This window comes from Corythoichthys intestinalis, chromosome 9 (assembly GCF_030265065.1).
Source record: "Corythoichthys intestinalis isolate RoL2023-P3 chromosome 9, ASM3026506v1, whole genome shotgun sequence".
Lineage (NCBI taxonomy): Eukaryota > Metazoa > Chordata > Actinopteri > Syngnathiformes > Syngnathidae > Corythoichthys > Corythoichthys intestinalis.
In genome coordinates, this window is record NC_080403.1 from 20,904,774 (window position 1) to 20,928,955 (window position 24,182).

The following is a 24,182-nucleotide window of genomic DNA, read 5'->3' on the forward strand; positions in this document are numbered from 1 at the left end:
AACTGGAAGAAATTCCCTCATTTTAACTGAAAGGGAACCATGAGATGCTATTTGCACATTCTTAAAAGGTCCGTCACCATCTTGCACCACTATGACAGGTGTTTTGCACCATCACTGTGGTGATAGTTTGTACAGCCCTACAATGATCGTATATAAATAAATTAATGATAATTAAAAAAAGTAAAACATTTTGGAATTTCATCGTTGACTTGTTGTTAAGATCATCTCATTACATATTAGAAATTGGTATTATTCAATATATGATTTTTCCCCATAATTATTTGGTATTGGCTCTCACAATATTATTTTTTTACTGTTTTGCGAGGAGAAATAATTACACTAGAACATAATCTTAATTTTTTTTTTTTTTTTGTGCAATTAGCATTATTACCAGTTTTTGGACATAAGGCACTATTTTTTTCCCTCATATTGAATCCAGTGGCTTAAAGTGCAGTGCGGCTTATTTGTTGATTTATTTAGGTTTGGGTTAATAGGTAACACTTTACTTGACAGCGGTGTCATAAGACTGTCATAATTATGACATGACACAATCATGGGCATTACTGAATGCTTACGACATATGACATCACTAACTTCATTTATGTCCAGCTCGGACATCCATTCCAAGTGAGATTATTTGCCGGATGACACTAAATGACATCTGTTATAGGCATTCATTAATGCTCATGACAGTGCCTTATGGGGCCACTGACAAATAAGGTATTGCCAAATACCATAACTTTCAATTAATGAAACAACTGGAACAGTAACTGAAGAAATAATTAGCAGAAAACATGAATTTTGATTGTTATTTACATCTGTAGCGCCGCAATGCATGCTAAGAGGCCTGTCTGATGACAACAGTGTTGACAGCAGGTGGCAGCATAAGTTGACTGTCTCCCCTAAGGGAGCAGTGATGGCCAAATGAAGCTTCTTGAAGGAATGAAGCTTTGCAGCCAATTGGTTCAAAGCTTCATGGTGGTTCATTTCGTCTTATGGTGGTCAAATGAAGTGTTACCAGTTAATATCTTTATGTGTAAATACCCCATAGTACAGTAAGGACAGCTGCGGCTTTTAGTCCAGTGTGCTTTATTTTTGAGCAAATGCCATTTTCCTGTCAAATTTGGTGTGTGGCGGCTTATAGTCAGGTGCGCCTTATAGTCCAAAAATTACTGTAGTACTAATACTTTCCCTCTACTCACAAAAGTCACACTTTTTCTTGCAGTATTATTAGACAATATTTTTTTTTCCAATAATGCAATTCATTTTAACTCAATGGATGCCACTGACGGCAATAGGTGTCCATCCATTTGAACTAGGAGGGCTGGCAGCCAGCTAGGGATATTTTTGGGTCATTTTCTTTCTTTGCTCTTATAACATTTATTATTATCAATTAACATTTTCGGAAAAAATGTAATCTCCTGAAAATAAATTTAACTGTTTTTATAAGCAAGTGGCTTTATTATTATTATTGTAATTCTTTAACGTGGTGTTGACTTTTCCCCCCAAATATTATGAGAGTGAGATTAAAATGATCTAAAGCTCAATATGTTACAATGAACAGTGGTTCTTAACCTGAGATCGAACCCCTGGGGTTCGGTGAGTAAGTCTAAGCGGTTCGGCAAAGGTTAAGACACACAGAGCCATATTTTTGTAGATTGACTATAGGCAAAGTGTCGTTTTAGACGCTTAGAAGTTTTGGACTAGTTGGCCCCAAATTTACCAGTTTACCATAATTCCATTTCTTTCAACTGCTAGCCCTCTATTTAATGGGAGGAGAAACTGGTTTGCTCAGTGGAAGGTTGACCCAAACTTGCTACGAGGAAGTATAACAAGAAATAAATAAAAATAAACCTTTGCATCACACTTTACACTATGAAAATAGGATGTGATGCAAGGCTGCAACGCTAAAATGAGAATGTAGCCATTTTTATTTGTAATCTATTTGAAATTTGAAGCAATTTGAATGAGAATTCCCTCAGGTATAAGATACTTGCTATAGCTTAGCTATATCAGTTTTAAATTTGAAAAAAATTGCAAAAAAAAAAAAAAAATGTTTCGGAAAAATGAATGAATTAATGAATTTAATTTCGAAGGATTCGGTGAATGCACAAAACTTGTTGGGTTCAGTACCCTTAGCAAACTTAAGAACCACTGATATAGACTATCATACTGACAAAAATAAAATGGTAAAATTATAAAAATGGATGCAGAACAAGACATCCATACATCTAGAGTCGCATTAAATGATTCTTTCTTTTTACCACGAAATTCTTTTTTTTTAATACGGAATATTACAAATTTATTGGCAAAATAATTTTGACTATATGCATTTAATACACAAAGTTCTGCAAGTTGAGTGCATTGAATTGATATTAGATACCTTTTCTAATTAAATTTCCTGCCCCCCCACCCCCACTTTTTTTTTTTTTTTTTGCAGCCTGCAATTCAAGCCAACCTTCCGTCATATGATTTTCTCTCATGGAGAGTGGCCGTTTATTTTACTTGAAGCCATGTCATCACTAGCCACGAGCTCTCCAGGTGGGCACCAGATTTCTAATTTCCTTCTTTACAAAATGCAAAGCCCCCTCTCAAACCCCACCTTGGCCTCCAAAAGCTCTGACGTGGCACTCTGGTCTGCTGCCCGATTGGTTCTCCCTCCAGATTTGGGGGCCTGGAGGTAGTAGGAACCCTAAAACACAGACATGGCACATTTGGCCGTCTCGTTACTGACACATGACCGGCTGGAACAAAGCCGGATTTGTCCGGTGGACGATAATGAGACAAACAGAGGAGCGGAGGGAAGACCGACAAAACGTGGGAACGGAGGAAGGACTTTAGAAAAAGGAAAAGAAAGTCAGGAGGTGAAAGTGGTGTTTGATGGAGTCAGTGTGTCATCAGCTTGAGGTCTTATAAACCTTTATAGGGCCAAGGAGTTAACATAGACACGATTCCTCGTGGAAAATTTTGGTAGCAACCTTGTTAGTTCCTTTATTTAACAGTTACATCTTTGGAAAATGATATATTGATTCTTGGTGGGAGTGTATTGATAACCTTTACATCACCATATCGATTGTACTGTATTGTCAATGTCACAAAAAACCCCACACTCTATCTCTGTTAAGAAGTATAAAGCTGAATGAAAGCAGGCCATCTGACCTTTACATTGAAATGGGAACCCCTTCGCCTTGTTCGAGTGGTGACACTAAACAGGCAGGCGCGAGCCGGGCAGCTGCGTCCAGCTAGCTTTCGTTCATCGCGCCCGAGGAGTGGGCGGAGCTACGAGGGGCGATGATGGATGAGAGGCTCCATCGGCAGTGATGGCTTTTCAGGGGCTCTTAGCCAGATAGTAAGGCAGACCTACCCAGCCTGCTCTGTATAAACGGGTGGATGAGGGGATTATAGGGAAAGAATTTGCTGCGTGTCCTGTCAAAGTGATATTGCTAGTGAGATCGGCGCCTCTTAATCTGAGCGGAGGGGTGAATGAAGAGTCTGGTGACTTTTTTTATGAGACAATAAGTCACGTTTTCAAAATTTTTCACACTGTTGGTAACTTTAAAGGAGACCACTTTGATCACATTTGGAAAGGGTTCCTAGTGCCCCTTTCCCACTGAAACTAGTGGGTCAACGCGCGTTTTTCCATGCCGATGCAACCCACTAGCAATTGGCATGTGGCACCTTTCCCATTGACAAAAAAAAAAGCCGTGTCTTTTTTTTCTTTTTTTCACCCGTCTAACCCCCCCACCCCTCCTCAGCCGTGCGTAAGGTTCGTGACGTCACCACGCTAAGATGCGCTTCGACAAGTGCGACCGAATTCATTCAGTTCAAGGAAGTAAACAATGCAAAGCAACATAGAAGCCTCCTTTCCGTTTGTGTTCTCTGTTTTCATGCTTTTTACTGCCCTCAAAATGGTCGAAATGCAGCAAAGGATCAACACTTTGCTTGTGCTGAGGCAACGTAGGCGACGTGAATTTTGGCTTGAAATTGAAAGGAGTCGTGTACGTCACAGAAGGAGGAGAAGAGCCTTTGTTTTATCTGTTATGGCTATTGCTAACGCTGCTACACCGACTGTTCGCCGTATGTGGACACCTGGCTAGAGCACATGGTTTTTGTTTTTGTTATGACGCATCACGTACTAGCCTACGTCACCACGTAGATTAGCGTGTTGACTGTTGACCAGGGGTTTTGCTTTCACACTGCATGGCGATCAGAACCGAGATGATTTTAACGCGGGTCGCTTGGCGGGTTGATTGACACGGGTCGACGCGGGTCGTTGCACCTTTCCCACTGCCACCAAAAGCCGATTGTTAGCGGGTTGACACGGGTTTTTTGGCCAGTGGGAAAGGGGTATAGGTGTCCTAATTGCGTATAGTTTGTTATGTCTAGGAGGATCGAAAAAGAGTCTTTTTAAAGTGTAGTTATTGTTTGTTTTGTTTTGTTTTTTCTCAAAAATTAAATGGCTAAAAAGCAAATCTAAATATCAAAGGGTATTGCCCCCCCCAAAAAAAGCCCAAAAATATTTTGTACAACAAAACATTAGAACACACGCGGAAACAAAGGAAGAAGAAGTAACCACCACCGGTAGGAAAATGTTATGCTAGCTGTCACGGGGAGCTAATGTTAAGATAGAATTATGCAAGAAATATATTATATTTGGATATGCTTTTTCTCCTTGATAAATTGTCGAGGTATGACATCGGTACTCGGTATCGGCAGAACCTCAAAATCAGATGACTCAGACTTTAACGCAATCACATTTTTTGCTTGTAAATTAAAGCAACAACAACAACAACAAAGAGACAGAATGACTGCATGTATAGCGAAATAAATAATTAACCATATTGTATCTTAGGACACTATTGTAAAATATGTAATGTATTTTTAAAAGTATTTTTGTAAACAGTTTCACTACAGTGGTATTAAAACATATCTGAACCTTTTGGAATTTCTCGGATTTCTGCATAAAATCACCATCAAATGTAATCTGATCTTTGTCAAAATCACACAGATGAAAATAAACAGTGTCCTCTTTAACTAAAACCACCCAAAATTTATAGGTTTTCATATTTTAATGAGGATATTGTTCAAACAATGACAGAAGAGAGAAAAATAAGTAAGTGAACCATCACATTGAATATTTTGTGCCCCCCACCCTTGGCAGCAATAACTTCAACCAGACGCTTCCTGTAACTGCAGATCAGCCTGGCACATCGATCAGGACTAATCTTGGCCCATTCTTCTCTACAAAACTGCTGTAGTTCTGTCAGATTCCTGGGATGTCTTGCATGAATCGCTGTCTTTCGGTCATGCCGAAGCATCTCAATGGGGTTCGAGTCTGGACTTTGACTTGGCCACTCCAGAACATGTATTTTGTTCTTCTGAAACCATTCTGAAGTTGATTTACTTCTGTGTTCTGGATCATTGTCTTGTTGTAGCATCCATCCTCTTTTTAGCATTTAACTGTCTGACAGACGGCCTCAGGTTTTCCTGCAAAACATCCTAATAAACTTTTGAATCAATTCTTCCATTAATGATTGAAGTTGTCCAGGCCCTGAGGTAGTTAAACAGCCCCAAATCATGATGCTCCGTCCACCATGATTCAAGGTGGGGATGAGGTGTTGATGTTGGTCAGCTGTTCCATTTTTCCTTCACACATGACGTTGTGTGTTACTCCCAAACAATTCAACTTTGGTTTCATCAGACCACAAAATATTTTGCCAAAACTTCTGTGGAGTGTCCAAGTGCCTTTTCGTGAACAATGAGCAACAATGTGTTTTTAGACAGCAGTGGCTTCCTCCATGAAGTCCTCCCATGAACACGATTTTTGGCCATAGTTTTACATATAGTAGTTGATGTGTGCACAGGGATATTGGACTGTGAGTCTTTAGCAGACTCTGTATGGTTCTTTTTTACCACTCTGAGTATTCTGCGCTGAACTCTTGGCGTCATCTTTGGTGGACGGCCACTCCTTCGGAGAGAAGCAACAGTGCCAAACTCGCTCCATTTGTAGACAACTTCTCTGACTATTGATTGATGAACATCCAGGCTTTTAGAAATGGTTTTGTACCCCAGCTTTATACAAATCAACAATCCTTGATCGCAGGTCATCAGACAGCTCTTTTGACCGAGCCATGATGCACTTCAGACAATGCGTCTCATCAAAACAAATTGTTACCTGGTGTGTCTTTTGTAGTGGTCAGGGCACTTTAAACCACTCATCAGTGATTGGGCACACACCTGACTTAAATTGTTTGGTAAAAATTGGTTTCAATTTCTCTATACGTCTCCTTAGGCAGAGGGTTCAATTACTATTTTTCCACCCTTTTGTCATTGTGTGCATACTGTCCTCATTAAAATATAAAAATCTATAAATGTTTGGGTGGGTTTAGTTAAAGCCGACACTGTTTTTACATCTGTGTGATTTTGACAAAGATCAGATCACATTTGATAGGGATTTTATGCAGAAATGTGAGAAATTCCAAAAGGTTCAGATACTTTTTCATACCACTGTATGAGAAATAAGCCCCAGAAATAGAAACAAAACATAAAATGTTGGTTTTATAATCTCTCGTTTGATGCACGGACAAGAACTTGACTGACCTGACTAATTGTACACATAACATCAAAAACATTGTCCTTTTAAAATTTCTTATAATGACCATTTGCTGTTGACCACTAAACAGACTCCTGTGTGTCTGCACTCACACCAAAAACTGTACCAAATTGCATTGCTTGGGGGAAATGCGGTTATGAGGGAGCTCCAGTCATGCAAGTGAGCAACAAAAAAATGACGGAACAAAAGCAGAGCAGATGAAATTTAAGCGTGAAAGCAGAAGGGCGGCCTCAGCGACCTCAGCTGGATTGACAGATGCGGCTGTTAAAAAAGAGAGTAGGGTAAAGGTGACGTCTCTGAGGGGACTTTGGTTACCTGCGACCTGCGTCCACGGTCCACGTACGTGCAGATGGGATTGTATGCCCCAGTTCCGCAAACGTAAAGGTGAGTACGGTTCCATGGCTCGATCAGACGGATGAAGTTCCCGCACTCGCCCTACGGGACAACACAAACACCATCAAATCGGAATTAAGAGCAAATCTCAAACAAATACAATTTGAAGTTTTGAATTTTATTGTATTTTAATGTATGGAAAGAGCCCAAGGGTCATCCTAAATGTTTTGTATATTTTGTGCACCGTTGTCTAGATTATTTTATAACCACATTGTAAAAAAAAACAAACCAAAAAAAAAGTAAATGTATGGTAAAATACTGGTAGTTTTCTGAATAATATTGTTTTAAAAAGTGTGAAAACCATATAATACAAGTAATAACAGTACTGTGCTTCAGTAACCCGAAATTATACAGATGATATATAACTGCATTGCAGAAAAAAAAAAGTTTTTAGTGTTGCACTTTTGCAATTTTTGCCATTTTTGGCCCCGATACTGATACCTGGCTGTGCAGTATCGGCCGATACCGATACCATACTGATACCACTTTGTTTGAAATTTTATATACATATACATACATATAGTGTATCATATGGGATTTTTCATTAGGTACACTTCAGTTCAAAAGTTTGGGGTCGCTTAAATTTGTGAAATTAAAACATGTATAATACTAGCCCAACAGTAAGAAAGTAAAAATACAATGAATGAATGAAGAATAAACTTTTTGAAACCCTGAGTTTTGGCTCTTAAAGGCCAAACAGTGGTCCTGTCTCTCTATTAGCCTCCCTCTCTGTGCACCAGCAGCAACACACACTTGGCCACTTAGCTTAGCTACTTTGCTTACTTCTACAGCATATTTGAAACAGGTCTCAAATTACTGTGGCATTTCTTTCAGTAAAAGACAATAAAAGTAAAGTAGATGAAGAGAGCTAAACTTTTTCTTGGTAGCAGTTGCTGCTGTTGTAGCCTCTTTGCGTTCGTTCACATTTCGTCTTCAAATGTTTCATCAGGTTTAAGGTATTGAAACTAGCCGATTTAAATCCACCTCTCGAAACTTTCAGGCTGCAAATCTTGCATGCAGTTAATTTACTCGATGGCGATTATAAACAGAAATATGCCCAAACGTTGTTTGTTTTTCCTACATATGAAAAAGCTGCCCCGGACTTGGTTATGAGCGGCTATCGGCCCGCCCTCATTGGACTGGAGCAGGCCAATAGCGATAGCTGCTTTGAATGCAAAATGATTACGTGTCATCACACAACAGAGAGCGTAGTGAGCATCAGGAGAAAAAAAAGCTGCGGTCAAGTGTTATAATACTGGATCGGTAAATGGTATCGGTGTCCTCTTTGTTCGTACGCGCCGATACCGAAACCACGATTTCGGGCCGGATCAGCACCCCCGCCTATACTGGTATCGGTGCATCTTTAGTAATTATTTTATAATGTGACTTAGATGCAACACTGCAATACTTTTCTCATTTGCCTGTCTCTCCAACTATCAAACCAACACTCATCTTGGTAGTTGAGAGAAGGTTACTGAAACCTTCCTCCCTGAGCACTAAAAAAAGCTAAAAAGAGACAGGGCTGTTAGCTCAACGCTTAGCATGCTCAAAACTCCCACAGTGGCAATACGAATTCAAACCCCAGTTGGGGGAAGGGGAGAAAGAGAAAGGGAGCGTGTTTTCTGGCTGTATAATGTAGTTCATTTTGCTGAACTGTAGTTTATTATTAATCTGACAGTAAACATTTTATGGTTTTCCCGTTTTATTAATGGTACATTTCTGGCAGCCAAACTGCCAGTATTTTACCATAAATGTATTTTTTTTAAAATAACTTTTTTTTTTGCAGTGTAATGAACAAATATGTCATAAAACCAGAAAAGAGTGTAGTAGGACCTATTTACATAATACATAACACCCCAGTGGTGGTTAATAAGGCTCCTGCCAAGCTTAAAGCCATGACATCCATCATTTCCGCTGCTGGCTTGTTTGGCAGCTGTGTTCCGAGCTCGGGCCCAGATCACTCGGTCCTGTCAGAGAAAATCCAAAGTGCAGAACCGCGCAGCGTGCGAGTAGTGTCGAGGTCGGGACCGAGGGGAAACCCAATTCATTGTCCTGAAACGATTTTGGCCAGAGCGAGCAGCAGTGCTGAGTGAAATGATTCTACTACTTAATGTACTGGCACTTGAAAACGTGAGTAATGTGGTTTGTTCAGCGTGCGGATGACCTCAGTGGTAATGATGGTCACCACAACACTGTTATATTTCCACGTGCAAATAAAGAGGTGCTGCTGGCAGTTTGGTGTCTCAGTTTGCCAAAGCAGCTCTTTCAAGGAAACGTTTGCAATTTTCTGGTTTGTGTTGTGTGTTTGCACATTCTTCTTTTCCAAGCCTAAACTGCAGGGTTGGCTACCCCTGGCTTTATAGTTCGGGATCTCCCGTTTCTAGATAGCTGACTCGGACATATTTATTTTTAATTGTAGAAGAGATTTCCTGGTAAGCTACCCATCATGACACCAACCACAGTTTGAACTATGGGCCATGCTGTTCGTCCTCAATACTTATTCATACCTATAGCAGCAGTACAGATAGTGTGTATGGAATATTTGGTGTATTTTGTAGACCAGTGTTTCTTAAAGTATGGTTGTACCCGAGATGATTTAGACCAGGTGATGTCATTTTCAAATATATTAAAATGAATATATTTTTCTAAATAATAAAAACACACAAAAAAGACATTATTTATGCACTGTAATTTTTGGACTATAAGCCGCTACTTTTTTCCCTCATTTTGAAGCCTATAGTCCAGTGCGGCTTACAGTATTTGTTGACCTATTGGGTTAAGAGGTAACACTTTATTTGACAGAGGTGTCAAAAGACTGCCATAAGACTGGCATAATTATGACATGACACCATCATGGGCATTAATGAATGCATATGACAGATGTCATTTAATGTCATCTGGCATATTATGTTGCTAACTCCATTTATGTCCAGCTTGGATCTTTTACATCCATTCAAAAATGAGATAATTTGCCCAACGACACAAAATGAGATCTGTCATAAGTATTTATTAATGATCATGGCACTGTCATGTCATAATTTTAATGGTCTTATGACAGTGTTATGGTACCCCTGAGTGTTACCAAATTCCATAACTAGCTTATAATGAAACAACTGGAACAGTAACCGAAGAAATAATTTTTTAATTTTACTTGTTATTTACGTACATCTGTAGCGTTGCAGTGCATGCTTGGAGGCATGTTGGACGACAACAGTGTTGACAGCAGGGGGCAGCAGAGGTTGACTGTCTCACTTAAGAGAGCAATGATGGCCAAATGAAGCTTCTTGAAGCAATGGAGCTTTGCACCCAATTGGTTCAAAGCTTCATGGCGGTTCATTTGGTCTTATCACAGGCTTATGATGCCGCTGTCAATTAAAGTGTTACCGGTTAACATCTTTTTGTGTAAATATCCCATAATACAGTGAGGACAGCTGCAGCTTATAGTCCAGTGCAGTTTATCTATGAACAAATGCTGTTTTTGTGTCAAATTTGGTGGGTGGGTTAGGGTTAGATTCCCCTTTTTTAATTTAAAATGTTTATAAAATTAATAAAACTAAAAACTATTATAAAGATAATATTTACAGTATTTTCTTGTTCTTTAAAACTTTTGGAGCCAGTAGTTACTACAGTGTACAGCTATTCAAAAGTTGACAGTTAAGACCTTCAACACTATATAGGGCAAGTTACTATTTTTATTTTACAAATATAAACAATCATTATTATATTGTTTTTCCAAATTATTAATCATTAATATATTTTCAGGATTATTAGTGATAAGTCAAATTGTATTGAATGTCTAGTGCTCTCAGTGGCAGCCAATGAGTTAAATGAGTTCAATTTTCGCATGAAATTATGAAACAAAATGTTAAAACATGATAAATAAATGACTCACGGACTTTCACAATAGTTAGTAGTAGTTAATCAATTAGCTGTCATAGATGGGGATAAACGTCCAATCTTTTGGACTGGGAGGACTGGCAATAATCAGTCAAAAGTATTGGACGTTGATCACAGTCAGTAGCACTGAAAGAGTTAATATTAAAATGGCTTTAACTTGTCTTTAAAATCAAGTAGCGTACACCTTATAAGTACTGTTCAGTCATATTTAACTTTAAGAACAGGGATTCAATGTGTAATGAGATATGAATTTTTGGGTGATACAGCTGCCATTGATAGCATTAAAAAACAAAAACAGGATTTATGTGTGCAGGGACGATGGGAGGACAGGACAGGACAGGGGATGAGCTATTTTTGGCAGTCCTTAGCAACAAAACAGACAAGCGAAACTGAGATTTCCTGGGACGTAAGCATGTGTGTGTGTGCGGTACAGCGTGTCTGTGTGTGTCCAGTTGTGCTCCCCCCCATCGAGAATACAGAGGGGATGATTGCCTTTGACCTCCTGCCTGCACTGACATCCCCTGCGAATTGCTTCTGAATTGTCATCATCTGTCTGGCCTCTAAAGAGCAGGTGAAGATTGAAGTGAAGAGTTATCACCCACAGGTCGACATCATTTCTTTTGTTTACTGATGAAATTTCAAACTCGCACACACGGTCTACTCATATGAGCATTGAGAGGCCGATACCAAGCAGCCGGAGGCACAGAGAGAGAGAGGCAACGGGTCAGCGAACATGCACAAATGAACATTCCAGTTGGATAAACAGCAGCCTGCGCTCTCTACCTCGTCACTCCCCTCTACTTTGGTCCTTCCGATGAAACGTGTGGGTGTACATCTAAAGCAAAAGGATCTGGTTTTTGTATGTCTTTCGATGATTAGCTTCCATTCTATACTGGAAAGATGGGGGTAGGATTAGTGCCTGGTTGCACGTGTGGATTATTTTAACACTTCAGAGAAGTCTGGAAGCGACTAGAGGCTAGCCTCCCCTCCTTTTTTTTGTTGCTTGGACCGGAAAATGTGAAATGATTACAAGATCATGTATTGGCTTCCTGTGCAGTACTGAGTTACCTTCCAGGAAGATTTTATCCAAAGAACCTTCAGCAAGCAAGGAAGCAAAAATGTGCAAAAACAGAAAGAATTCTAACCTGATCTGATAAGGTTTGATAGAGAACTAGTTGCCATACAAAATGCAACAATAAGATTTTCCATGTTTCGAGTGGAAATTGGATCAAATCCAAATGGAAGTGGTTGCAAACAGAGCAATTATAACACCATAAATGTGAAAAATTTTAACAAAAAGTTTTCTTTCATCGTTAAAACATAAATAATTAAAGCGCCTGTGACTGCATAAAAAAATCTTAAGTAGCATTAATGTGAATTAGAATCATATTTTGACACGATTCGACTATATACAACAATTTGGCAAAGAGCAGATGACGAGAAATTAGTCTTTTAATCTGCCGTTTAGCCCCATCTGTCGGTATAGCGCTCTAGCATCCCCAACTGGTGGATGACATCTGCAGGGTCACGATTTTATCTGATTTAAAACTGTCGGCTTCTTGCACGTCCCGAACGATATTTTATGCCACCGGAGTTAGTCCGGCATTTGTCATTTCCCTGCCCCGGCTTTGGAGAGTGTAAACAAACCAGAAGGCTTGACAGCTAGCCAATATGCTAACCCGAACCGAGCGGCGTTTCCAAGTCTTATTCGAAAAATCACACAAAACTACCCCGGATCATTTCACATGGCGGCGGGGTTGTCGATTGTCTTCACTGATCGGCAACCCTACCGGCGGCTAGCAAGTTAAAAGTTCAAAAAATTGAATATATAAATCGATCGTTTCCAAACAGATCCAAGCGGCCCATTTAATTCAGGAGCATATAAAATAGTGCGTAAAATATGAAACAAACATGCATTTTCCTGTCATAGGCACTTCAAAGTTAGAGCGCTAACTCTAATTGCTCTAATAGCAACAATGTATGTACCTTATTTTGTTACTACAAGTCGCACAAGCCATATATTGTACAGCCAAATAATGCAGAGTGAAAACGTGTAAGTCACATTTCTTAGGGGAATATTATTATATCAGAGACCTAGAACGTCTGTTAACAGGCCAGTTATTCAAATAACTATTTCCTAAACAACACAACATAACTTACTATATACAAAAATTTGAATCTCACTCCAAATTACCACCAAAAGCTTTAAAGTGCTTGTCTACAGTACACATTTTGAACAACTCCGCCAACTCTGGAAGTAGAGGCCACTCCTAAACACCCTCTTGCAGTTATTGGTTATGGAAAAAAAACATTAAAAAGTCGCACCTGAGTTTAAGGCGCAAGCCCAACCAAACTATGGAAAAAAGTGCAACATATAGTCCGGAAAATACGTTCGACAGTATACAGGACATATGGTAGGCATACATATACTGTATGATATTTCGTTAATGGGCATTTGTTCATGGCGAATCCTGATCATTGAATGTTGACGATCTATTCCAACCATCAATCAGATGTGAGTTTATAAAAAGCCTATTAATTTCGTGTTGCCCTTCTGACTAGAATAGCTGCTTCTGCTCAATTGGTCAAATCCCTAGAATAGAAGGAGCTAGTTAAAGTACGAGCCTTGTAGTTCTCCAAAAACGGACATTACAAAAAAAAATGTCCAACTACATTCAAGTGTAGTCAGGGATCTTTAAGACTTTTTCGTGCATCCTGTCCACCTAATATGTCATCATATCCAGTGAAACCTGCGGCTTTTGGGGTTCTCTGAGTGAGTCTTAGGCTAGGTTCAGACTGCAGGTCTTAATGCACAAATCAGATTTTGACGTGTTTTTCTGACTTGAGTGAGGCATTAATTTGACGGTCTGATCAGGACAAGCCACATAGAAGTGGACCATTTCAAATCCGATCTGGGTCACTTTCGTATGTGGTTTAAATCTGATCTGGACCACATTTTTCCAGAATGTGGCAGCAGTCTGAAATGTCAAGTCGCCCAAATCGGAATTCATGCAACAATTACATCAGCATAGAGCGAGAGTAGCAGGCAGGACAGTAGCAATGTAGCTGTGCATTAGCGTTAGCGCCTAGCTTGAACTCGTCTTTTACGCAGGATGCGGCCTAGACCACAGTCATAAAAAAATAAAATAAAGAAAAAAAGAAGCCTGATAGTGCTCGGTTTCTTTTTGTGCGCAAAATAAGCAATATTTCAGAATTGCTTACATGGCAGAGTCGGGGCAAACTGACGCACACACATATTAAAGCTGTGTCAGCATGTGTCAGCGTCACGCACGTACAGTGTGTGCATGCGTTCTACCAATCCATATAAACTTTGAATATAGTACTAATCGGGGGTTATTAATGTCTGTTATTTCTGTCCTCTTTTTGGAAATCAAAATATGATATGGATGGAATGACGTACAGCCAACATGTCTAGTCATTTGTTTTGATGCTTCTGCACATGCGGGTCAGTTTGCGCAGCACGTGTCGGACTGCGAATTAGTGCGCATGCGTAATACTTGATCGGGCTCAATGGACAAAGGCAGTCTGAATGGGCACGCCAAAAAAATACAGATACGACAAAAAAAAAATCGGAACTGTGCATTAAGACCTGCAGTATGAACCTAGCCTTAGAGGGTGTAATTTAGGACAACTTGTATCCTTCACTGGGATACATGATTTCTGACATGTTAACCCTTGTATTGTGTTAGAAGTCTGCCCATATTTTTGCTAGTGGATCAAATTTGATCTGTGATTTAACGGAAAATACTAAACTTTTACTGAATATTGTTTGCGGGTCAAGATTGAGGCTTTTTCATGTTTGGGCATGTCAAAAGTAGCATTGATTTTTGCATAAGAAAACTTGAAAACAATTCAATTCTGACCCCAACACAATTCAAGAGTTAAGGCCGAAACAAAGGTGATTTATTTGTCGGAAGATGACTAAAAAACACTGATTTCAAAAGGTCCTTCACCCCACCTGGGTCTCGGGTCCGGCCCTCAATATTAGATATTGTCTATGTTTAAAATTGTCAAAAGCAACAAAGTATTAATTCAAAATGTTCCAAAATGTTGTATCTTGATGCGATATTTGATTGCAAAAGTATCGATATTCAATTATTTGTTTTTGCCAAAATCAACAGGTGACCTCGAATGCCTCAAAATCAACAGGAAGTGATCCCAAAATGCACAAAAATGAATTTAAGGTGGCCCTGAAATGCCTCAAAATCAACAGGAAATGACCCGCAGGTGTTCAAAAACCAGCACAGCAAAGCCTCCCTTGAAATTTCTCTTCTAGTTTATCTTAGTTTTAGTCTATCTTCTAGTTTGTTTTTGCATTACCACAGGTCACCAGAAATTTGTTGTAAGGGCTAAATTTGATTTTGTACTGCTTTTGATCGTAATGGTAATGGAGGATAATTTTGTGTTTTTCTTGTTAAGTCATGGGCTCCGATACATACCAAAATGTTCATTCGCTGACAGCCTTTCCAGTTCGAATGGATTAGATGTCTACTAGTGCTAAACACTTTTAAACTTCCAACAGAAGAATGACTGGACGCAACATGATTGGACGTCAATCGTCAATGATATTGAAAGAGTTAAAAAACAGTCATGATGGATTTTTTTTAGGGCTGTCAAAATTATCACGTTAACGGGCGGTAATTAATTTTTTAAATTAATCATGTTAAAATATTTGCCCCGCTCAAACAGATTAAAATGACAGTCCAGTGTCATGTGCACTTAGCCTGGTACTCCAGACTCACCGCTGTTCCAGCTATTGAGTCTGGCCACCATTAAGCGGATAAAATTTCCAGGGCTGAGCAAGCCACAGGAAACAGACAGTGGAGTGGACCAATCAGCGACGGGCGGGACGAGGGACTTGCGCGCGGAAGTAAACATACGAGGAGAGCGGAGTTTATTCAACATGGCTAGTGGGAGACAGACTGACTTGTGTCGATGTGTTTTTGGTAATTTAAAACTGATTTTACCGTGGATTGGAACATATTCTTGGCTCTCCTGTTCGCCATTTGTATTGTTGTGGAGACGACTTCCGACGCGGAAGAGTGACGTTGCTCATTAAGAACACGTCACGCAAATAAACGAATCTGATTTGTCGATTGATTTTGTACTTGTTCGAGAGGCCGTTAATGGGCTGGGTCCCAGACTATTCTCTCAGTGTTTGAAAAACACAGGGAGAACAGTCTGGCCGTGCCAGGCAAATGTGCACTTGTTACTTGTGTTTTTGGAGTTTTGTCGCCATCTGCTGGCGCTTGGGTGCGACTGATTTTATGGTTTTCAGCACCATGAGAATTGGTGGTGCTGAACAATGGCGAGCTACTAGTTTAATTTTTGTTTGAAAATTTTACAAATTTTCTTAAAACAAAAACATTGAGGGGTTTTAATATAAAATTTCTATAACTTGTACTAACATTTATCTTTTAAGAACTATAAGTCTTTCTAACCATGGATCGCTTTAACAGAATGTTAATAATGTTAATGCCATCTTGTTGATTTATTGTTATAATAAACAAATGTAGTACTTATGCACAGTATGTTGAATGTACTGTGTATATCCGTCTTGTCTTATCTTTCCATTCCAACAATAATTTACAGAAAAATATGACATATTTTATGGATGGTCTGAATTGCGATTAGTTACGATTAATTAATTTTTAAGCTGTGATTAACTCGATTAAAAATTCTAATCGTTTGACAGACCTAATTTTTTTATTTATGAAATTTCAAAAACTGTATTTTTTGTTTGGGGTATCGATATCAAGTTGAAAATTTTAGTGTCGTGACAACCATAGTTTGCAATATGCTGTATTCCCAGTGTTCAACTGTGTGGCCTATTTGGAAGAACTGCTCCCCAGAGCGTCATTGGGAGCAGCTGTTCGCAATCAGCAATCAACGCTGTCGCTATCCTGGATGAGAGTGTGACAGCCAAGTGGTACTTTGGGAGAAGACCCCCATCTCGACATTATGGCTCCCACTGATGACCTCGGTTCAGCAGGAGTAACGAATCAATGAACCGGTGAAGGGTAATATTGTAAGATGAGTTTGAAATGATATCAAAGTGCTTCAGGATCATAGTTTGGAGGATTCATGTAGGCAATTGTGTATATTTTCTCCTTATCTTCAACGATTATTATCTTCCTTACACATGTCACACTTAATACCCTTGTTTCTGATCAAACTAAGTAAAGGAACGATTCCCGGAGGTCTCTAAAATAAGGCCCTTAGCGATTAACCTTTGGTCTGCAGCATTCTATGAGTCATTTATGGCAGATTTATAGTTTGAGGAAGAAGAGCTGAGATATCATTTTATGTGTGTATGCTCTGTTGCCCATCTGGAAAAATGCACATGTTGACTTTCATCGTCTTGTCCGTGGTATGTAGTGAATATTGTATGTAACCTGCATTTATACAACTCACATTGGTGTCTTTTCCTGACAGGACACATTCAGACTTCCTCTGAGGGGCGACAGGCCAGTGGATCTTTGAAAAAATGAAAAGAAAAATCATCAAGCTTGATGGCAGAACTTCAACCGAAACCCCTACACCTCTGCAATTCTTTGCCGTCGCATGACAATCCTTACAATGAGTGGCTCCTTGTTTATGTCGTGCAGATCCAGAGACAGGATGTAATCTTTGCTGCCCACATACATGCGGTCGTGGTCCTCGTCCATTCGAAGAATTCGATAGTCGCTGGAGTTTAGCAAGAAGGAGAAGTGGTGAGCGGTGCCGGTCGATTTTAACTCTGTCAAAGAGAGAGAAGGAAAATAAATGGTTTTGTCTGAGGCTGTGGTAGTACAAAAACATACCGTAAAATTGGGAAACACAAATCACAGACGCGGTCACATGGGATGGTGTGCAGGCTGTCCATTGTGGCGCCAAATTCTCAATTTATCCTCTCGTCGTAAGGTTATCTTTACCACTCCGAACCACCCACATACACAAAGGCCCATATAATGATGCCACATACGCATATACAGTACAATACAACAGTAATGAGGCTGAAAAACCCTCAGACTCCCCAAACCTATTTTACACAATACAGTCCTTTTCAAATAGCCATGAAACTACATGTTATTCTTTTGTTAAATATAAATAACTGCGATTTCAACAATTTGAAGAATTTAAACTTCAAATGCACACTTCTGCTACTTTGAGACATGCAGCGTACCAGTTTAGACCTAGCATTATGTCACAATCCATAGACCTCACTATCAGTTGATGTGACACGGGGCTCGGAGCCGATCTGTAGGGGGGCTATTTTAAAAAAACTTAAAATTCAAATATTTTCAAAACCAAAGCCACTTGCGACCTAAAACCAAAACAGGCACCTCCCTTAGGCATATATGAGTCTCCATGAGCAGCGACATCAAAAAATTCAAAGTCGTCCCCTAATAAAATCCTGATTCATTATTTTTTTCATACAAGTATAACAAAACTTAAAATGGCTATAAAATTCACAATTTTTTATGCTAGATGCACAACCATCACTAAATGCTGAGATAATCGCCTATATTTTCAGGATCAATAGCAATATCTCAGATATCAAATAGGTTTTTGCCCAAAATAGCAACTTTTTTTGGTTTTGTTTTGTTTTAATTTAGTCCAAGTTTTCAACAGCTAATAAATCACTCAATTTTCACATCAGAAACTTAATACTTCAGGAAAGCATGCATAATAATCTTAGTTTTACTAAACAAAATTAAAAATTGCATTTTAATCACAACTTATTTAGGTTGAATTCTTCTCTGGTGTAGAGATACAAAATCCAACATGGCGGCCGTCACAAAACAAAGAGCTTTCTATGTTGAAAATTCATGTAAATAAATGCTGAAATCACGGAATTTCTATGGATATGAATGTGAAATAGTTTAGATCCTTGGTTAAAAGCAAAAAAATGGGCAGTTATCGTGCATTTTACGTAAATACTTCAAGCAAAAGTTATGGTATTGTGTAATCCAACATGGCGGCTGTTACGGAACAAAGAGCTTTGTAGGTTGAAAATTCTTGTAAATAAATGCTTAAGTCGCTAAAGTCAGCGTAAATGACTTTGGGCTACACTCTGGATTGGACACAGGTCAATAATAGGGTATTTTTCAAGACTGAAACTCAACAATAATCACTGGAGTTTAAGTCTAATCAACTTGTAATGGGAATACGATTAGTACTTTCCTGACTTTTCACACAACATTCTTGGTTACCACTGACAGGAATCTTGGACTGCTGTGAGTTAACATTACAAAAGCCAGAAAAGACACATGATCCTGGTTTTTCTCCGACGTGTTTCACCTCTATCGCAGAATGACAGGAATGGCTGATCATAATCTTCTGCTTGCAAATTCTCTAGCCGTAGAGACCTTCTCACTCCCTAACGTCTCTAATCATACCACATATAACATTGCAACATCCGGCCCTCCTTGGCAGGTGGGAGGCTTTCAGGGAATAATTGCGTGGTGGAAGGAGGACAGCCCAGTATCCGCCCTGTACCTCCCAATTTCTTGCTTTCATTCAAGTGTTCTTGGGAAAGAAAACCTCAACAAAGCAGAGCATATATTTGCAGAGAAAACCAGAGGACCTGCTCATGTTCCTGTTCTGTGGGAGCACACAAGCACCCCTGCTGTTCCCTGGCTCGCTCATAAGGAATAAGATCCACAAAGTAAAATACAGTCTCCTTGACGAAGAGATGCCAGAACATCTGCCTGATTAACTTAGAGTAAAAAGATTAGTTCGTTTCCACTTGCAAAAAGATGTGTTCAAATTGTGAGCCGAGTGCCAGAAGGCTTTTCAGCTTCTGGTGGGAGTTCTTCAAGAGGAAAAATGATGCGCAACCGAATGCTGGCTAAAAATGAACCAATCTCTCATATGCCATGACACTTTAAACTGATCACATCTGCACAGCGAAGTAGTGTGAATGGGAACTGACTGGTGCTAAATAATCCCGGGAAGGGGTCGAAAGAGGTTTATTGGAAACAATCTCAACCAACTGTGAACCTGCGGGTGCTTTACCAACATCTGTTTGGTACCTAATGTTACGGATGGATCGTTTTCTCACAATTACAGAGTTTTCATCAAGATGGTCTTGGGTGAGTTGGTTTAGGTCTGAACAAAAGTACAATTACTTGTGTCAAAACCTGCCCAAATGACTAAAAGGTCTAATACAATAGACTAGATTTACACAGGAGGTTCTTCAGTCCAATTCCAATGTAATGTCTGTAATTCACCTCCCCAAAAGGTTTATACTTAATTGGTGATGAATCTTACAAGATGTTGCCAAAGCATTACTTTTCTATTACGCAAAACTTTGGCGCGTCTAAAAACTGACTTTATCATAGTTCCTGGAAATCTAAAGCACAAAAACAGAAAGTACAATGGATGGACTACTGTTGTACTAATACAATGGTATGAAAAAGTATCTGAACCTTTTGGAATTTCTCACATTTCTGCATAAAATCACCATCAAATGTGATCTGATCTTTGTCAAAATCACACAGATGGTTAAAAAGAAAGTCTGCTTTAACTAAAACCATCCAAACAGTTGTAGGTTTTCATATTTTAATGAGAATAGTATGCAAACACTGACAGAAAAGGGAAAAATATGTAAGTGAACCATCACATTTAATATTTTGTGGCCCCCCTTTGGCAGCAATAACTTCAACCAGACGCTACCTGTAGCTGCAGAACAATCTCGCACATCGATCAGGATAAATCTTGGCCAATTCTTCTCTACAAAACTGCTGTAGTTCAGTCAGATTCCTGGGATGCCTGGCATGAATTGCTGTCTTTAGGTCATGACACAGCATCTCAATGGGGTTCAAGTCTAGACTTTGACTTGGCCACTCCAGAACTTGTATTTTGTTCTTCTGAAACCACCAACCAAGTTGATTTACTTCTGTGTTCTGGATCATTGTCGTGTTGCAGCACCCATCCTCTTCTTAGCTTCAACTGTCTGACAGACGGCCTCGGGTTTTCCTGCAAAACATCCTAAAACACTTTTGAATTCATTCTCACTTGATGTTGAGTGTTACTCCCAAACAATTCAACTTTGGTTTCATTAGTCCACAAAATATTTTGCCAAAACTTCTGTGGAGTGTCCAAGTGCCTTTTTGCGAACATTACATGAGCAACAATGCTTTTTTTAGACAGCAGTGGTTTCCTCCGTGGAGTTTTCCCATGAACACCATTCTTGGCCGTAGTTTTACATATAGCTGATGTGTGCGCAGCACAGATATATTGAACTGTGCCAGAGATTTCTTTAAGTCTTTAGTAGACACTCTACGGATCTTTTTTACCTCTCTGAGTATTATGCGTTGAACCCTTGGCGTCGCCTTTAGTGGACGGCCACTCCTTGGAAGAGAAGCAACATATCCAAACTCTGGATGAACATCCAGACTTTTAGGGATGGTTTTGTATCCTTTCCTAGCTTGATACAAATCAACAATCCTTGAGCGCAGGTCTTCAGACAGCTCTTTTGAACGAGCCATGATGCACATTAGACAATGCTCCTCGTCGACACAATTCTTACGAAATGTGTGTTTTATAGTGGGCGGGGCAGCTTTAAACCTCTCATCACTGATTGGGCACACACCTGACTTAAAATGTTTGCTAAAAATTGGTTTCAATTGCTCTTTAAGTCTCTTTAGGCAGAGGGTTCACTTACTTATTTTTCCTCCTTCTGTCATTGATTGCACGCTATCCTCATTAAAATATGAAAACCTATAAATGTTTGGGTAGTTTTAGTAAAAGCAGACACTGTTTTTACATCTGTGTGATTTTGACAAAGATCAGATCACATTTGATGGTGATTTTGTACAAATCTGAGTACTTCCAAAAGGTTCAGATACTTTTTCATACAACTGTATTAGCAGATGTGCCATCGACATACTGTATATGATTTTCATACACTTTTGGAACATGACGATATTCGAAACATCCATTTTCAGTTGGGGAAGAAGTTTTATTTTATTTTTTTTACTTATATACATACATACAGTGGGGAGAACAAGTATTTGATACACTGCCAATGGGTTTTCCCTTTGGCAGTGTATCAAATACTTGGGTTTTCCCATTGGCAGTGTATCAAATACTTGTTCTCCCCACTGTACATACATACATGCATACATAGATTTGAGTCAATATTCAAAGAAAGAACCCAGAAAATTAAATGACTGCTCAGTTTTGTTTAAAACTGTGCATAATGGTAAAAACAAGCAATAAAATTCACTGTAAACAGGAGCTTAACAAGCTCAAAAAACCCAAAACTTAATGGCAGACCTCCATCAATTGTACAAGAGTGTAGGGGTTTTTATTGGTCAATATCTTGTTCACCTACCCAATCTTGCTTGTACTCGTGTTGCTGCCTCTTGTGCTCAGTTACAGTACCGTTGCACTGGTTGCACTCGATTGGGCCAGGGGCATGAAAATTAAACTATCAATTTACAATGAGAAAAAAATGAAAGCAAACAAAAGTAACGTGTGATGCAGGTGACAATTTGAAAATTTGGAGTAAAAAGTACAGATACATGCTGTAAAATGCAGTGAAGTAAAAGTAAAATGTACCACTTCATATTTGTACTCGAAATTACAGATACACAAAAATGTACTTAAGTATAGTAACGAAGTACTTTTACTCTGCTACATTCCACCATTGTCCCTTTTCTATGTTAACCCTTGAGAGTCGAAGGACGCGCCGGCGCGTCCTCAGCGCACGTCGTCTTTGAAGCGCCCTCACGTTTTAATTATGTCACCCACATGCCGTTGGTTGGTCTCGTTTTAAAGTGCGGAAGTTGCGGTTTACTCTCGTTATTATTTGAAGTCAATCGACCAACTAAAACGTGAGATATTGTCATTTAAGTTTGATAGTTTTATTGTCCTCTCAAAAAACATTAAAACGCTGCATGGATCATTTGTTTATGTCTATATTTCGATCATTTCTTGTCCTTTTTCAAAACGGAAGCTCCATGAAAAAAAACACAAATCAAACGAACCCTTTCGAAGTCACAGTGGAAGCACAAAATGCGTTTTTTTTAAATAAATAAAACTGCCGTGCGAGGTTCCACCGAACGAGAGGGTGGAGTGTTCTGAAGCAGCGAGGTGGCGAGCGACGGCCGTTTGGATCAAGCAGCGACTTTGTGTGACTTTGAGAATGAACGGAAAACTAAATTTAGCGCAAGCAATTGTGCTTTTTGATCAACTTGAGGAAGAGGATGGTCTAAATTCGTCATCATCGTCTTCTTCGGAAGAGTCCTCGAGTGAAGATAGTGACGGATTTGAACACGTGGGTGACGCCATCGACGAGCAGAGGTAAGCCGACTCACTTTTTTTTTTTTAATGCTGAAAAAGTTTCTTTTGAAAGTTTCTTTTGATATTGCAAGCCAAAGTTAATTTTGATGCAATATAAGTGTGTGTTTGTGTATATAATAATAAAATGTGCATATCAGATCAAAGTCGTACGTGCACTGTGTGTATCCCAGCCTGGGATTCCCAGGCAGGAATTTATAATTTGTGTTCTTCTTTCTATATGAAGATTAGGGATGTAGCACATATTCATCAGCTATGGTACTGCTATGGTATTCTTTCTATTGTCATACATATAGATGTCCATTATTATTTATTGCTGTATAAATTTTTATTTTATACTTTATTATTTTCATAAATACTGACTTTTTTTTCATGTACATTTATAGTGACAATGAAAAATCTACATTCACTGCCCGAATGGAAAGAGGACGAGGGAGAAGGGGTCATCACGGAACAGCGATGAGATGTCAGCGGAGGAGAGGCTGGAGAAGTCAGCGCGGCAGAAGCCGATCACCACTGGCTCAGCCTGCACCTGTGCCATGGAGCACAGAGCAAGACAGAGACACTGCCCCACAGTGCAGCTGGTTCACACCCCGGAGACCACCAGGACCTCAGGTGAATCGTGACCATGCATACACCCCAAAAGAACTTTTTGACCTGTTCTTCACCTCATCGACAATGATGAATATGTGCAAACACACAAACCAGTATGGCAGAGTCCGAAAAGAGATTGGGAAAAAGTTTGTGTGGACAGACACTACAGTGGAGGAGCTTGAAAAATTTATTGGACTCCTCTTGTACATGTCTTTGGTTTCACTTCCAACTGTGCAAGATTATTGGAAGGCAATGAATTCCAGGACGAAACAGCTTTTCGGAGTGGCATGCCTGAAAAAAATTTAACTTGTTTATTGTAAATATTTTTGAAAAAACTTTTTTTTTCCAATGCTATATTTTTTCCCCCCCCACA

General features: G+C 39.3%; 1 protein-coding gene across 2 annotated transcripts in view; it reads right to left on the reverse strand.

The window, feature by feature from the left end:
- The window catches only part of sema3fa (sema domain, immunoglobulin domain (Ig), short basic domain, secreted, (semaphorin) 3Fa), a 109,355-nt gene that overhangs the window by 37,839 nt on the left and 47,334 nt on the right, over positions 1-24,182 (reverse strand). The window contains exons 3-6 of one of the 2 annotated variants that reach the window (XM_057845765.1): positions 17,503-17,663; positions 17,339-17,401; positions 6,929-7,048; positions 2,603-2,692 (exon numbers count right to left, since the gene is read on the reverse strand). In XM_057845765.1, coding sequence (XP_057701748.1) covers positions 2,603-2,692; positions 6,929-7,048; positions 17,339-17,401; positions 17,503-17,663 — 434 coding nt within the window. The remainder of the gene's footprint in view (positions 1-2,602; positions 2,693-6,928; positions 7,049-17,338; positions 17,402-17,502; positions 17,664-24,182) is intronic. The other variant, XM_057845766.1, reaches the window with a different exon arrangement.